Source organism: Danio rerio, chromosome 24 (assembly GCF_052040795.2).
Source record: "Danio rerio strain M-AB ecotype USA chromosome 24, GRCz13ab, whole genome shotgun sequence".
Lineage (NCBI taxonomy): Eukaryota > Metazoa > Chordata > Actinopteri > Cypriniformes > Danionidae > Danio > Danio rerio.
Window position 1 is genome coordinate 33282501 of NC_141044.1, and position 17072 is coordinate 33299572.

At 38.2% G+C, this 17072-nt stretch overlaps 1 protein-coding gene and 2 long non-coding RNA genes across 9 annotated transcripts in view; 1 reads left to right on the plus strand and 2 right to left on the minus strand.

The window, feature by feature from the left end:
- palmdb (palmdelphin b) overlaps window positions 1–5867 on the minus strand; it is a 76990-nt gene extending 71123 nt beyond the window's left edge. For 2 of the 5 annotated variants that reach the window (XM_087309770.1, XM_087309775.1), the window contains exon 1: window positions 5642–5818. Coding sequence is in view for 1 of the 5 variants with exons in the window: in XM_087309777.1 (XP_087165903.1) it covers window positions 5763–5842 (80 nt within the window). In the remaining 4 variants the exon portion in view is untranslated. Of the gene's footprint in view, window positions 1–3482; window positions 3576–5641 lie in introns of those variants that run through there. The other 3 variants (XM_087309771.1, XM_087309776.1, XM_087309777.1) reach the window with 2 other exon arrangements.
- Window positions 1–17072, plus strand: part of LOC137489259 (uncharacterized) — a 154550-nt gene that overhangs the window by 64899 nt on the left and 72579 nt on the right. The window lies entirely within an intron of this gene.
- LOC147838078 (uncharacterized) lies at window positions 230–4574 on the minus strand. Its single transcript, XR_015525169.1, has 3 exons — window positions 3968–4574; window positions 2155–2887; window positions 230–2108 (listed from the first exon to the last, which is right to left on the minus strand). It is a non-coding gene; the product is annotated as an uncharacterized LOC147838078 (long non-coding RNA).

Sequence of the window (17072 nt, forward strand, 5' to 3'; positions counted from 1 at the left end):
TAGGGGGAAAATTAAAACATGAATCACAAAATACAGAAAACTGATAATGTAGTAATGTACCAACTAATGCTGGGTCGATAGACACTGACTACGTTTACATGGACATCAGTAATCGAATTATTTGCTTTAATCTAATTAAGAGTATAATAAGACTAAGGTGTTTACATGAGTTGCTTTTTGAGTGTTATTTTCATGATCCCGTTTTACATGTTATAACACATAATTTAATTAACGTCATTGTGTCACACTGCTATCCGCATTTCTTCCAGAGTTTAATGTCATTTCATGTGTTTTATTTTTAATTTGTCGACTTTAACTGCAGTTTGGCACTTTCACGTTCATTCATGAACATTTCATGCACACCCTCTATGACAAACTAGATATTGGATGCAACTATGAACTTCTGGAAGAGTGTTGTTTTAAGGGAAGTTCATACCACATGCTGAATGGAGGAAAAAAAACTTGGCATTTCACATTGCGGGTGTCTGTGGTCTGCACTGACTGGGTAGGTGCAGAGAGTGTCAAACAGCTGAAGTGTGTGTGTATGTGTGTGTGTGTGTGTGTGTGTGTGTGTGTGTGTGTGTGTGTGTGTGTGTGTGTGTGTGTGTGTGTGTGTGGACTATCCTGTCGCAAAATGCTGCGAAAAGACATACATGATGGTAATAATTCGATTAAGATATTTATATGTCTGTAATGCACTTCAATAATGCAACTAAAATCGGCATACTCCACACGTCTTAATTCGACTTCTCTTTAGCTCGATTATGACCTTAATCTGATTCAATTAATCAAAAATCGCTGTTTACATGGTTTACTCTTGATCAGAGTATTGTCTTGATCGCATTAAATTTGAATTATTGGTGTCCATGTAAACGTAGTCAATGCCATCGCCATCATCAATGGCTGATAGACATCACAATGCTAAGCCGGAATCACGAGCCTCTGCCCCGCCCCATCACAACAGCAGCCCTCTCATGAACAATACACACTATGGCCCCATTTACACTAATACGTCTTAATTTTAAAATGGGATTTTAGAATGAAAACCACCCATGTCTACCCTGGCTTTTCACCTAACATTTCTAATGTAAAGGTAAAATTGATTAACAGGTGGTAATCTGTGTGTAACTTATCTTTATTTATTTACGATTGTGTTATGGGTAAATCAAAGACCATGCGGGTCAGGTAGTTGAAATGGTAGGCTACAAATGATTAATTCTTTATGAGTTAATTAATTCATCATTCATAAATAATTAATTCACCACCACCTACGATGACGATGCCATCATCCATTGCAATGTTTCACATTATACATTGTACGATGCAAAATTGATCAACATCGCCCAACTCTAGTACCAACACTGATGGTTCTATGAAGAATTTTTTTTTCTCCAAAAGTTTTTTTTTTTTAAGTGGAAATTGTTATTTAAATAATGTCAATGTTTTATACTGAGAAAAACAAATTGTTGTTTTGAGAACTGTTCACTGAAAGGTTCTTCGAGGAACCAGAAATATTCTTCTAGGGTATCAACAAAAAACCCACAGATGAAACCTTCATATAAAAGAATAACACTTAACTGTGTTGCATTTAGTGAAAATCATTAGCAAAACTGCTGTCAATTCAATACTCTTAAGCCAATTATTCCACTTTCACCACAAGCACATGCGTCTACTGTATCTTAGGGCGTACTCACACTATGCTATCCGAACCGTGCCCAGGCCCGTTTCCCGGATCGTTTGAGAAGTTTGAGTGCGCTGAATCTGGCTTACGCACGGTTTTACTTGGCCGGCCCTGACCTGGTTGGAAGAGGTGAGCCTGAGCGTGGTTCACTTGGGCTTTGGTGCGGTACGCTTGTAGTGTGAGTGCAAAACGTGCCAAAGCCCGAAACTGAAAGCGAGACGTGACTTTTAAGGGACTGTTTCATATAGATTTATTAATCATTCTTACTGTTCAGTGAATGCAAACTGCCGTAGTTTATTAAAGACTCAAACCCCTCACTGCACAACAGCTGCGCACCTTCAGCAAACCTCATCATTCCTGCAGCACGAGGGCTTTAATGTTGTTTATGAGCGCCAAAAGTGGCGAATCTGTTCGGCGAAATATCTGACTGGGTTTCACCGCATCCCTAAGGACTGTTTGGCGAAATATTTGACTGGGTTTCACCGCATCCCTAAGGACTGTTTGGCGAAATATTTGACTGCAAGTCACTGCATATCAAACGACTGAAACAATAAAACTAGAGAAGTCTACACTATGGTGAGTGAGAGCGCTTACTGAACAGCGCAGCATCGATGACGTAAGCGTGCCCAGGCCCGATTGTTATGTGAGTGCGGGCCGTTGGGGGAGACGGAAGGGGGGACAAGCGTGCTTTGGCCCGGTTCGAGGCAACTGTACATAGTGTGAGTACAGCGTTATTCTCACAGTATGTTTAAAACTCTCTTTTGTGTAGAATTGCTTCTTTACCCTGCCAGTTTTGCTTATAAACTGCTGTTACTATTTCTAAACTGTGTGTCATGTAATGTTATGTGGTCAACAAACCTGAAACTCTATTTAACGTCCTACAGTACAAAAGTTTAAAACAAAAGGTTACTTAGCTCTCTGAAATACTTCTGATACTTCTGCAGTTGCATCATTAGTTAATCATAATGATAGTTATTTGTTATTAAATATAAAAACTCTGATGACTAATGTATTGATTTAATTCATACCACAAACAAGTAATCATTTGCCATATTATTTTTTTTTGTGTTTTATTATTGAAATGTTATATATTATTAAACGTACATTGTATAAATTATCCATAAATTAGCAGTTTTCTGAATTTTGTGATTTATGTTCATTTTATTTTTCCACATTTATTCATGCTTTTGAATCACATTATGGGACCTTGATCTTTCTCCCAACAACTTTTAACCGTAAAAAGTTTAAAAAAGCGACTTTTAATAACAGTTTTTATAGTTTAAAGTGATACATTGTTTGGGTTGCGCTACAAAAACCTTGTAATAAACTGCCTGTACATTGTCTTGTTACTTTACAGACTTATTTTATATAATTTCTTATACAGTATATTATTTCAAACTACTAAAATGAAAGTCAAATTGTTAAACTGAAGAAAGTTGAATTTTCAACATCAAAAGTCGACAGAGTAGAGACCATAATGTGATTCACATCCCATAATGTGATTCACAACCATAACTAAACGGAAAACACTTGAAAAATAAGGAAACTGTTAATTAAAATATATTTTTTACAGTGTATATAAGGGTGACACAACTTTCTGAACAACATCTACTGACAAAACTTTACAGTTACAGAAAATATTAACCAATCAGAATAAAACCCAGCAGTGCCATGCATTGTTTCATTTATGCATCTGGTAATTGTATCCAAAGGTACACATTTTATACTATGTAGGAATACAATTTAATACAATTATTTAAATAATAATAGACTATTAAACAGGAATGTTTTAAGAAATTACCTCCAGACTAAATCATGCCCATATGCAGTATGCCTCACACAGTAAGTCTTGTTTGAAACTCTCTTGTGTGTAGAAGTACTTCATTACTCTACTAGTTTTGCTTATAAACTGCTCAAACTGATGCTGTTACTATTTCGAAACTTTGTGTTACGTAATGTTACATGGTCAACAAACCTGAAAGTCCTGCAGTACAAAAGTTTAAAACAAAAGCTTGCTAACATTCGTTAATCATAATGATAGTTATCTGGAATTAAATATAAAAACTGTAAGGACCAATGAATTGATTTATTTAATTTATAACACGAATGCGTAATTATTTGCTATATAAAAAAATATTGAGTTTTATAATTGTAATGTTATATATTTTTAAACATACACTGTATAAAATATCCAGAAATTAACAGTTGTACGTATTTTGTGATTCATGTTGTTATTTGTCTTTATTTTTCCACATTTATTCATGCTTTTGAATCACATTATGGGACCTTGATCTTTCTTCCAACAACTTTTAACCTTGAAAAGTTCAAAAAAGTGACTTTATTGAAAAAAAAATTTGTTTTGTTTAAAGTGATACATTGTCTGTATTGCGCTACAAAAATCTTGTAATAAACTGGCAGTACATTGTCTGTTATTTTAACAGACTTTTTTTTATATATATTATTTCTTTTACATTATATTATTTTAGACTACTAAAATTAAAGTCACAAACTAAGTGTTAAGACTGGTTTATACTTCTGCGTCAAGTGACCGGCGTGACCCACGGCGCATGCAACGCGCGTGGCTGTGCATTTATACTTCTGCGTGCTGTCTCTGTTGGTCTGCATTAACACTTCCAAAGCGCTAGTGGACAGTGAGGTGTAAATGTTCCTCTGTGTCGAGTTTCTTCTCTGCTGTTTTGCTTTTCCTGAACACTTCCTGGATGTACAAGTGGCTCAAACTCGCTCATTTTGAGGCAGGAACAGGCGGATGTGCAATAACTTTAACTATGAGGTAAACACAAAACAAATCTTTCCATCAGGAACTCCTTCACGGTACTCCACACTTGTAAACAATCGCTCCATCAGGCTCGAACCATTCGCGCGGCTCTCGATCCCGCCCAGACTTGTCAGCGCTACCAAGCCGACCAATCACAGAGCTTGCGCTACGCGTCGTTGCGACGTGTAGTTACAATTTTTGAGAGGTGCACGTCAGCGACGCCAACGGCCACTGCAAAGGGATATGCGTCAGCGCTGTAGCATACACCGGCGTTTGACGCAGAAGTATAAATCAGCCTTTAAACTGAAGAGAGTTTTCAACATCAAAAGTCAACAGAGCAGAGATCAACATCCCATAATACGATTCACAACCGTAACTAAATGAAAAACACTTGAGAAATACATAAATTTAATTAAAAGATGTTTTTACAGTGTATAAAAGGGTGACAACTTTCTGAAAAACATCTACTGACTAAAATTTACAATTACTGAAAGTAATTACATAAAAATGACATTACATTTGGCACCTGTATCCAAAGAAACACATTTAATACTATTAACCAACACTATTCAATACCATTATTTAAATCATAGACAGAACAATAGCCTAACATACAAGAATCTTTCAGAAATTACCTCTGGACTAAATCATGCACGTATGGATGCAGTGTTAATATGCAGTCTGATTCATGCAGTATATGTGGGTGGAAGAGAGAAGCACAGTATCTCTCTCTCTTTTTCTCTCTCTGCTCTCTTATGGATTTCCATGTGTGTACCGTTTACAGGTACGAGCCTTTACAAGACTTCCTGTCACTAGGTTGATTCGGTCAGCTGAGAAAGAGGGGGTGTCCCCATCCATCATAATGACGCCATAGGCAAACCAAAAGTCAGACCCTATTAAATCTATTGACAAAGGCTTTACGGACCTCCCGCAGATCAGCCAGGACAACGGGCAAAAAAAAGGAAGCTTAAAGGAATTAAAAGCTTACAAATCACTGACCCTCACACAGTTTCTCTCCTAACTGAAACTGTTACTTCATGCAGTATAACAAGACTGAATAAAGCCCAAGAATACCTACTATCAGATTAAGTAACAAGCAGCAAATGACATGTAGGAGAAATATTTAAGATTTGACTTAACTGGCGATCTTTAGAGATGCTAAAAAGCAAACGCGTGATACTCACCGGCTATCTTCTGCTGATGGTTTTAGTTGGGAAGCGCAGACCGGAATTCAGTCTGTTCATTCCAGCATGTTTGCATGTGTGTGTGGTAAGTGTGTGTGCATGTGTGTGTCGTAGGCTGAGGGTTGATCCTGTGTTACCATTCACTGGCAGGCTGCCCCCTCTCGCTCTCTTTAACTCGCCAATTCGCTCGCTTTCTGTCATGCTATCAGTCTCTCTCTCTCTCTCTGTTCCCCCCTCCTTTCTTTCTCTCTTTCTCTCTCTCTTTCTCTCTATCCACTCTCAGGCTGTCAGAGCTGGGCTGCTCTACCATGTGTTTGCCCACGTAAAACTGCAACACGATGTGCCCACACACTCACAGGCGCACGCACACATGCACACAAATACTCGAGTACCCTCACACAAGCACATGCACATGCACACATACACTATGTATGTTTGATTAAGTTTGTTTTTCTGATTTGTGGGGACATTCCATAGGTTTCAATTGCATTTATACTGTATTTTCATACCTCAACCCTACACCCACCACTTACTTTCTGGGGAAAAAATAAAAAAAAATAGATGGGACTCACATATCAGCATTGCTTTGGCTTTTTTGGGGTTAATTATTGTGATCTCCCGATATCAACAAATACTGTGAAATGTCTGTAGACTGGTGAAGTTTCATGCCGTTTAGATTTATAATCTTAAAATGTGAGCAAAATCACCTGTTTTGTCATCACTTTAGACATTACGTTAGAGAATCATTGAACTACTAGCTCTAAAGTGTGACAATTGTAAAGCAGCAACAGTTTCTGCTGTTCTGACGTCAGCTGCAGATGTGAATTAATGGCGGAAGAAAGTAGTTCCTCGTACAAACGGGTTTTTAGACTCTCAATGTTTGATTTTCTTTTTTATATACACGATTATGCCGTCGAACTGTTGTATAAATGCAATATTACACTCATAGCAGTGTGATATGGCTGTATATCATCACTGGAGGGATCATCAGCAATGTCATCAGCAGTGTTCTCATAATATACCATCTGCTTGTAATAACTGTGTCATATCATGTCATTTGTGTCCTGATATGTCACAAAAACATGCACACAAACACACATACATATAAATCAGCTGTCGTTCTCCTTAGACGAACATGCTGACACACAATTTGCTAAATTACTCCTTTCTGAAATGAGTTTTGGAGAAAGAAAACCCCGTTACACAACCACTCCGGGGCTTTGTTGAGTGTGTATCAAGCGCCAACCTCTCACTTTCCCTCGTGAAGCAAATACGGAAGTATATGAAACTGCAATTCATCAAAATGCCGCTAGTCCTGACTCCATAATAGAGCAGATTTCTATTGACCCCACTATTTAAATAGCCAACTTTACAGTGGAAAAAAAGGTGTTTACAGCCTGATACAAAGAAAGATTTTGGTTCATATAGCTAATATTACCCTTCATGATTACTGTGAGGGGGTGAATAAAAAAAAAAACTCATTCGTTTTGTTTATAAGCTATATTAAGTCTGCATAATTAAGGGTGTGGCCACTTGAGTGACAGCTAGGTCTTGCTGGTTGCAATCACTTCACCTCAGCTGATTTCAGCTGATTAGAAGCTAAACTCGGCATATATATTGTATTTTTGTTTTGTTTTATGTGGCTTTAGACAATCAATTGCCTTTCGGAATTATTTCTTACAATTATCAGATGATATGGCATGCTGTGTGCACCTAATTGTGTTCACAAACCATTCACGTGGCCTCCATTTCCCAGGTGAGTGAAATGATATGCTTATACCATTCCTTTAAATCTATTTGTTTTATTTAAGTCCCGTTTATCAATTATAATTTTCGTTATAACTGTAATGCACTGTAATGCAGATTGATTAGCTGTAGGCTCTAGTACAGTCGTCTGAAACGTCATACAGTTTTATGCCTGGATTTCATAAATAGCCTTGCATTTACTAGCAAAGACTATATTTGTATTTGGAAGTAATTTGGGTTGTCCTCCTGTAGAAAAGCATCATAAGAGCAATGCTTAGTGGCTCAATGTTTTACAACAGTGTTTTTAAAGGACTAAACAGTTTATTGATATAGTATACAACCAACCACATGTGGTCAGAACACAACCGAGTCGCAGGTAATGAAATATTAAGCGTTTCTCCCAAAGAAAAGCCTGTCTAAGCAAAATTCTAGTAGGTGTCTGTAGCTCCGCCTCTTTGTCCTTATTTGGTTGCTCCCGCTTGAAGCGATGATGCACAATACCATGCCCACTTGTACTGTTGCTTCATTTGCACCCTTCAAAAACCTATAGGTGACATCACGGATTCTACATCCATATTTTTTTACAGTCTATGGTGTGTATGTGTGCAATGCTGTGAACTCGTCTCTGCTATGATGGTAATATTTCATCTGCTTCTCTATATTTCTCTCACTTTCAGTTCAGTTGTGATATGCAAATAATAGAGCCTCCCCCATGGCAGATGTTCAAACCACACAGGTTTTTTTCGCGGACGAGCAGTAAAAAGCTTTATTTTGCGTTAAACGTACACTTATTCTGGACATTTTGCACTATAATACCTCAAACAGCCTAATGAGGGGAGATGTTTCTAGTATTATGTAGGCAGTTCAAGAGCTAACACTTTAAATGGGTTGTATGTAGATTTCTGACACTTGTAGTTGTTAAATGAAGTGCAGGCAGAAGCTTATTGGTGGTCAAACTTCATGATTCAATGCCTCTGTAAACGCATGACACTAGCTTGGTTTCCATCTACTTCTGTTATTGTGACTAATGTGACTTCACTGCAGTATAAATATTGCATATATTATCACAATAAGGAAAATTCTTCAATATTTTGTTCACCCCTAATTCAGTTGCTGTTGTGTTCACACTGCACGATGATCAGTGGCAGGAGGATACACACTTCTACAATAGAAATAATCAGCAACAAGTCTTTCTGGCTCACAAACTCACTCGAGAAGTGATAAGGATTTATCTTGCAAAAAGAACTTGCAAACTCTTTTCCAGTGATATACTGCAATGCTGAGAGCGACACTTGGATGAGTATTTTTATGAATAAAGATTACTATATGCTCACCCATTAATATTGTACAAATCAGCACTAAAAAATACTGTAACATGGGAGTTGAGGTGCAACAGAGGTCCAAACGCAGTTTATTTACTGCTCAGTCAGACAGGCAATGGTCAAACGGGAACAGATGGTATCATTACGGTAATCCAAAAGCATTGTCGTGGTCACCGGAAGAATTTGGTGCAGGCGGCAAGCAAAAAACGAGGCAAGAATCAAAAGGCGCGACAAGACAAGACAAGGATAACTCCTTATAATGTTACTGGTAAACAAAACTCTGCAATGTGTGTGAGAATGAGAGCAGTATATACAGTGTATCCGGAAAGTATACATAGCGCTTCACTTTTTCCACATTTTATGTTACAGCTTTATTCCAAAATGGATTAAGTTCATTTATTTCCTCAAAGTTCTACACACAATACCCCATAATGACAATGTGAAAAAAGATTTTTTGAACTTGTTGCAAATTTATTAAAAACAAAAAACCTGAAAAATCACATGTGCATAGGTATTCACAGCCTTTGCCGGATTCTTCTGTGGAGAGAGGAGGACCTTACAGAAGGACAACAATCTATGCAGCAATCCACCAATCAGGCCTGTATGGTAGAGTGGCCAGACGAAAGCCACTCTTTGCCTGGAATTTGCCAAAAGGCATCTGAAGGGTTCTCAGACCATAAGAAACAAAACATCTAGTCTGATGAGACTAAAATTGAACTCTTTAGAGTGAATGCCAGGCATTACGTTTGGAGAAAACCAGGCACCGCTCATCACCAGGCTAATACTATCTCTACAGTGAAGCATGGTGGTGGCAGCATCATGCTGTGGGGATATTTTTCAGCAGCAGGAACTGGAAGACTAGTCAGGATAGAGGGAAAGATGAATGCAACAATGTACACATCCTGAATGATAACCTGCTTCAGAGTGCTCTTGACCTCAGACTCGGGCGATGGTTAATCTTCCAGCAGGACAATGACCCAAATCACTCTGCCAAAATATCAATGGAGTGGCTTTACAACAACTCTGTGAATGTCCTTGAGCTAGAGCTGAATGGCCCAGCTAGAGCCCAGACCCAAATCCTATTGAATATCTCTAAAGAGATCTAAAAATGGCTGTACACTGTCACTTCGCATCCAACCTGATAGAGCTTGAGAGGTACTGCAAAGAGGAATGTGCAAAAAATCCCAAAGACAGGTGTGCCAAGCTTGTGGCATCATGTTAAAAAAGACTTGAGGCTGTAATTTCTGCCAAAGGTGCATCAACACAGTATTGAGCTATGGCTGTGAATACTTATGCACAAGTGATTTTTCAGCTTTTTTATTTTTAATAAATTTGCAACAATTTAAAAAAATTGTTTTCACATTGTCATCATGGGGTATTGTGTGTATAATTTTGAGGAAATAAATAAATTTAATTAATTTTGGATTAAAGGCTGTAACATAAACAAAGTGTGGAAAAAGTCAAGCGCTATGAATACTTTCCGGATGCACTATATAGTTCATGTAATCAGTGTATGATGAGCTTCCATCTGTGTGTGAGCAATCAGGGAGAGAACTAGAACTAGTGCGTATGTGAGGTGCATGATAGGATTTGTAGCTCATATCATTGGCTGATTTTATATTATTTGCCAACTGCTAGATAGCTGGTAATCGTACACTTAAAAGCAGTGTTGGACATATTCCTTTAAAACAGTAATTAGTTATAGTTACTAATTACTTCGCAGAAATAATAAGAGAGTTTGAAAATGAGTTACATAATTATAAAAGTAACTAATTACCAGGGAAAGTAGCTATTGCGTTACTTCTAGTAAAAAAATATAGTTGTCAAATGACTATAAAATAAATATAAAACTTTGTACACTAATCTGTATATTTACTTTAATGTTGTTATAGGACAATGTGAGAGACAATGGCAGCATGTCCTCAACTACATATCTAGATATTTTTCTGGTTAATTCTGTGTGAGTAATAAGTGTTTTCGACGGAAAAAAATGTTTTATTTGCAATTCAATTTAATTTATTGCTCGTTATTGAAAAAAAGTAATGCCGTTGGTAACTCCGTTTATTTATAGCGCCATTATTCCCATCACTGCTTAAAAGTATACTTTTATATACTATAAGTGGGCCAACTTAGTCCCAAGAGGTATTACACTTACATTAGTAAACTACTAGTACACAGTCATGAAGTATACCAATCTCACGCCAATTCGTAACTTTTTAATTTAGTGGCTAACCCGTATGAATTTTAGAACAATTTGCTCATCCACTATGAGGATTGGGATTAGAGATGGGGTTTGGTGCCACACCTCCTTTTAAAAGTCATATATTTTTGTATAACTGAGATTGTACATATTAACCACTAAACTGAAAAAACATAAAATGGAGACGAGATCAGGCTGAATACACTTAAAATATAAATCTACATTACTGAAGTATACTAAATAAAATGAGCTCAAAGAATACTTCATTTTTGTAAGGGTGTAATATGATATATGGCTTGACTAGCTCCTTAAACACAAGTTATTTTTTCTAGATCAATGCCGCTGCTCTGGGAGTGGTGCTCATGTAGCCTACTTAAATCCCTGTGCTCATTTTATTGTAATTAAGTTGATAAGTTCAGAGATCTTCCATTACTTTCATATTGTTCTGCCTCACAGCAGGAATCTCATTTCTCATTATTGCCCTGATGAATCAACTCACACATTGCAGTTCATATGTGTTCATTTATGCTACATTTGGGAAATTAAACCAAATAATGCTTTATGATCCAACTGATATCTGTCTGGCCCAATGGATTTTCTGATCTGATGTAATAGCTAGTGTCTACAGTATACGGGTAATTATATGTGCTGGATTTTAAGATCTGCTGTGCTGTGCTGTGCGGCACGTGCTCTTTCTACATTCACGAATCAGCAGCCTGGAGCTTGTACAAAAGTGTCCATGGCAACGGGCTGAACCCATGCCAAGTTATTTGGTCCTAGAGTGCTAAAGATAGACCCACACAGCACACGGGATTGTCTGCACTGCATGAGATTCCAAACCATCAGCACCTGTACCTCATACTGTAAAAGCACAACACTTAAAGACGCAGAGAGGACAGAGAGGAAGGCTTAAAAAAGGAGATCTAATGCTTCTGATTGATATTTTAAAAATACAGCGGTGCAGTGATAGTGTCTGATTTGTAGCATGGTATATAATGATTAGCATTGACATATACTGTATACAATTTATGTACAAGAACTGAGGCTATATAATGGTACAGTGATGCTGTGGAATGGCAAATCCATGGGAATTCTAAAGAAATGAGGTACTACTATGGTACATTATCCTAAATAAATAGTTGTACCACTGTATCATGTCTGTAATCCAGTAATATAATAGTACTGTGTTTAATTGATTAAAGGGGACCTATTATGCCACTTTTTACAAGATAATTAATTAAATTCATCTTTATTTCTATAGCGCTTTAACAATGTAGATTGTGTCAAAGCAGCTTAACATAAAATAATAGCAGTCTAGGCACCGGAGAAGAACCCTGGACGTCCATCGTGGAGACGTTGCAGGTGGGAGAGGTCACCAGCTGGTGTACATGCTGGCCCTTCAGGATCAGTTCAGAGACTCATCAGTCACTGTGGTCTTTCAGGAATCAGTCCCATGCTCTCTACTCCTCCATGACCGTCACAGCATCTGCTCAGGATACGGCCCGGTCCAGGATTATTCCTCGGGAATAATAAAAACAGACTAATATAAGTGCAGATGCCGTTCAAATTATAATGTCTTTTGGGAAGTGTTTCCCGCTTCTCAATATTCATTTTAGTACATTAACATACTGAAACTGAATATTGAGTAGGGGGCGGGACTTTCTTTTTGCGCATAATTCCATCATAACAAATGGTAAGAAAGGCATGGTTATGAATATTGTGGCTGAAGCCATCAAACCGATGTCAGACTGTCACTCCAAATCAGTCTTTGATTGAAGATTACCAGAACAAACTTTTTAAGTGAATTAATGGATTCACTCTTCATCTTAGGAGCAAAATAAACGCAAACATGATTTTAATGTAAACAGTGAATAATTTAGGATTGTGTTTGGAAGCTCACTTTATTCAAGTGAGTGAAGTTGTTTGTAATGATATTGTCATGTTTTTTAGAACAGCAGCAGTGTGATGAGCAGCGTTTCTTCATTTAAATCGCTTAGTGCTGTGCATTTTTTTAAACAGTTGGAGCTCTCTCAGCTGCTCACAGCTGAGGATTTTTTTTTCAGAGTGCTGGAGTAATGAGTTTTTCTTTGAGGGTGAGAGGGGCAGACCACACATTGCCTGTTAAAGTACGTCATTTGGGCTGCCTTGTTGAGAGCAGTGGCGCCGAGAACATATTTCACACACTTTGAGTGTGAAAATTTCAGTTAACAAATATTTAATATCCATACGGCGCCAATAGCCTAGTGGTTAAGTGCGCGGACATACAGCACCATAGGGCTCAGGGCGAACAGAGCTCAATTCCTGGCTCACGGCCCTTTGCATATCTTTACCCTCTCTCTGCTCCCAATGCTTTTCTGTCTGTCCTCAACTGTCCTATCCCAATAAAAGGTAACCTCCCCTCTAAAATAATAATAATAATAATTAATAAAAAATGTATAACCAAATAAGCACTGCAAATCCTTCGGTTTGTTATGCATACCGAACCGTCTCGCACAGAATGGTTCAATATAAATACATGTACATGTAGCTACATGTACATTATACATGTAGTTACAATTTTTGTATAAATTCTAATATTTAGTTTTGAACGTGGCATGGTTGTTGGTCTGAGTATTTCAGAAACTGCTGATCTAGTGGGATTTTCACGCACAACCATCTATAAGGTTTACTGAAAATGGCCCGAAAAAGAGAAAATATCCAGTGAGTGGCAGTTCTGTGGGAACAAATGCCTTGTTGATGCCAGAGGTACAGTAAGAGGCAACAGTAACTCAAATAACCACTCACTACAACAGAGGTATGCAGAAGAGCATCTCTGAACGCACAACACGTCCAACATTAAGGTGGATAAGCTACAGCAGCAGAAGACCACACCGGGTGCCACTCATGTCAGCTAAGAACAAGAAACTGAGGCTAATTGGACAATAGAATATTGAGGAAAATTGGACAATAGAAGATTGAAAAACCTTGCCTGGTCTAATGAGTCTCAATTTCTGCTGCGACATTCGGATGGTAGAGGTCAAAATTTGGCATCAAAGTATGAAAAAAGTATGGATCCATCCTGAAAGTATAGATGAAAGTATGGATCCATCCTGCCTTGTATCAACAGCTCAGGCTGGTGGTAGCGGTGTAATGTTGTGAGGGATATTTACTTGGCACACTTTGGGCCCATTAGTACCAGTTGAGCATCGTATAAACTCCATAGCCTACCTGAGAATTGTTGCTGACCATGTCCATTCCTTTATGACCACAGTGTCTCCATCTTCTGATGGCTACTTCCAGCAGGATAACACGCCATGTCATAAAGTGTGAATCATCTCAGACTTGTTTCTTGAACATGACAAAGAATTCACTGTACTCAAATGGCCTTCACAGTCAACAGAGTCACCAGGAGATTTGCATCATGGATGTGCAGCCAACAAATCTGCAGCAACTGCGTGATGCTATCATGTCATTAAAGACTAAAATCTTTGAGGAATTAACCCCTGTTGAATCTATGCTATGAAGGATAAAGGCAGTTCTTAAAGCAAAAGGAGGTCCAACTAGGTACAAGTAAGATGTGCCTAATACAGTGACCGGTGAGTGTATAGGTGTGTGTGTGTGTGTTTAAATTATACGATATTTTATTTATTTATAATGCCATAACATGGCACACACAAAAAAAATCCTGCTTGTACAACCTACTTATTTAAAATGGGTTTTTTTTGTGACAACTTGGGACAACATGAAGGAATCCAGCAATATTGTCCAGTGTATTTACACGGTAATTGGTACCATAGTAACCTAATAAAACATTTTAGATATTACCATAGAATTACTTTACTCTGTATTTCTGTCAAAGTAGTAATCAAAGAAACAAGATCTCGAAGTTTCCATGTCTAAAAACCTTGATACTACGGTAAAGAAGGCTGATGTTGACAATAATTTTTAGTAGTGCACCCACATAAACGCACAACATGAGGACAGATTGCAGGGTGAATGCAGATATGTGGGACATTACTGCTGGCTATGCCTCGTACAATACCATCGCAGCCTGCCACATTCCCGCTGGCCCTCTAATGAATGGAAACCCAGGGCGGATCTGTCACCAGAAATGCTGTCCTGGAAATGGTGGAGCCAAGCTGCCTACACACAGGCTGTCATATCAGGAGGAGAGCAGAGGAAATCAAAGCCTACAGAATCAAGCTCTGCCTCCATTTCAACACCTGTTTGAAACGCAGACCTTTTACGACTCTGTCAGATCCAGATGCATTTATGATGTGGATGATTCAATTGGGCTGAAGCCTCTGAGTGACAGCTTGATGTCTTTGAAGCAGCAGTCAATGTTTGTTTTGTTGGCTCAGACAGATCAGTCTCTCTTTCACAACCCTGCAGGAGAGCAATAGAGAGTAGGGAGAGGGGGGAAAATTGAGAGAGGAAGATCAGTTGACACCAACAGACAGATGGATGGATGGATGGATATATGGACTGATGGATGGATGGATAGATGGTTACACCAACAAATGGATGGATCAATGGATAGATAAATAGATGGATGGATGGTTACACCAACAGACCGAGATATATAGATAGATAGATAGATAGATAGATAGATAGATAGATAGATAGATAGATAGATAGATAGATAGATAGATAGATAGATAGATAGATAGATAGATAGATAGATAGATAGATAGATAGATAGATAGATGCGGATGGAATATAATTGGTGGAGGGATACACCAATGGACCAATAGATAGATGTTTTGTGTGTGGATGCAGTGAGTGGTGAAATTGAAGTGGCTTCCTCTGATCCATTAGAGCATCTTTCCCCATCAACAAGACAAAGTGGCTGTCAGAGAGCTGGAGTGACTCTGATCCTCCACCCACCACACAAACAGCCCACAATGCTCTTCTGATCTCACTGAACTGTCAGTCACCAAAGGGAATACACATCAGTAGATAGATTTGATAATATAGTTTTAAAATACCATCTATTTGAACATACAGTATAAGTATTTTTTTACATAATCAAAAGTGCAATAGAAAGAAAACCTTAGATTACTTAGACATAATTAAAAATTAAGGAACAGAAAATAGAGAAAATATATAAATAACATGATATGAGCCTCAAACACCATTGCTTTCTTATTCTGTTGTATAAAATCCTGGTAAATAAACAGACACAGATCAAAACAGACTGTGATGACCCACATGGAATCCTTAATATTTACATTTTAGCATTTAGCATATGCTTTGATTCAGTGCAACTCATACCCTTAAATGTCAGAACAAAGCTCATTAATATTCACAACCCTTCCAAATATGGTCAAAGTAGACCTTATCATCTTAGGGGTCTATCCCATAAGGGTCTACATGGACCTCAAATTATGTAGCCAGAGGTACGTATGGCTGCATTTTGTCTTTAAAATAAATGCCACGGGCGGTATGACGCTTTTCCTTTGCGCATTTACCAGCTGACCACTTACCTCCATGTGGATGGCTTTTCCACTGTTACCAGTTTGTCCAGTGGCTCGAAACACAGAGAGGAGTTTAGTGACTTGAGACACAGAGAGGTGGTTTGAGTCCGGTGATGAACGGTTCCAGAAAGCAGGTAAGACAAAAAGAGAATCCAAAAAATAAAATGAACAAGTAAATAACAGTGAAAATTTGCTAAAATCTGAAAACGTGGTAAAAATCAGGTGAGGGCTTTTCTTTTTCTGGATTGGTTTTGAAAACATTATCGGTTAGGTATAGGGAAGTGAGTGGGCAGGTCAATCGGTGCTTTTGAAAACACTATTGGTTGGGTTTAGGGAAGGAGGAGGGTGACCCAGTCGGTTGGTCAGTCAGTCAGTCAGTCAATCGAAAGTGGCCTCTGGTTAATTTACGGGAGAACAACAGGCGCGAATGGCACTCGCGAAAGAAATTTGAGATGTCAAAAAGTGTACACAGCGGCCTCTGGCGGTTTTGCGAAAACAAAAACTGCAAGAAAACTTAGCTCCTGCGATGTTTTTTGCTCTCTCCAGAATTGTATACAGGGGTATGTAAACAGGATGAGCCTGGGTTGTTTAATTTCCTTGTATAGCCATGGGATCCATCCGAAATCTTTCTAATATACTGATTTGGCAACCGAGGATCATTCTGAAAACACACCCCTACATACATTTCTAGAGACCACAAAATACCT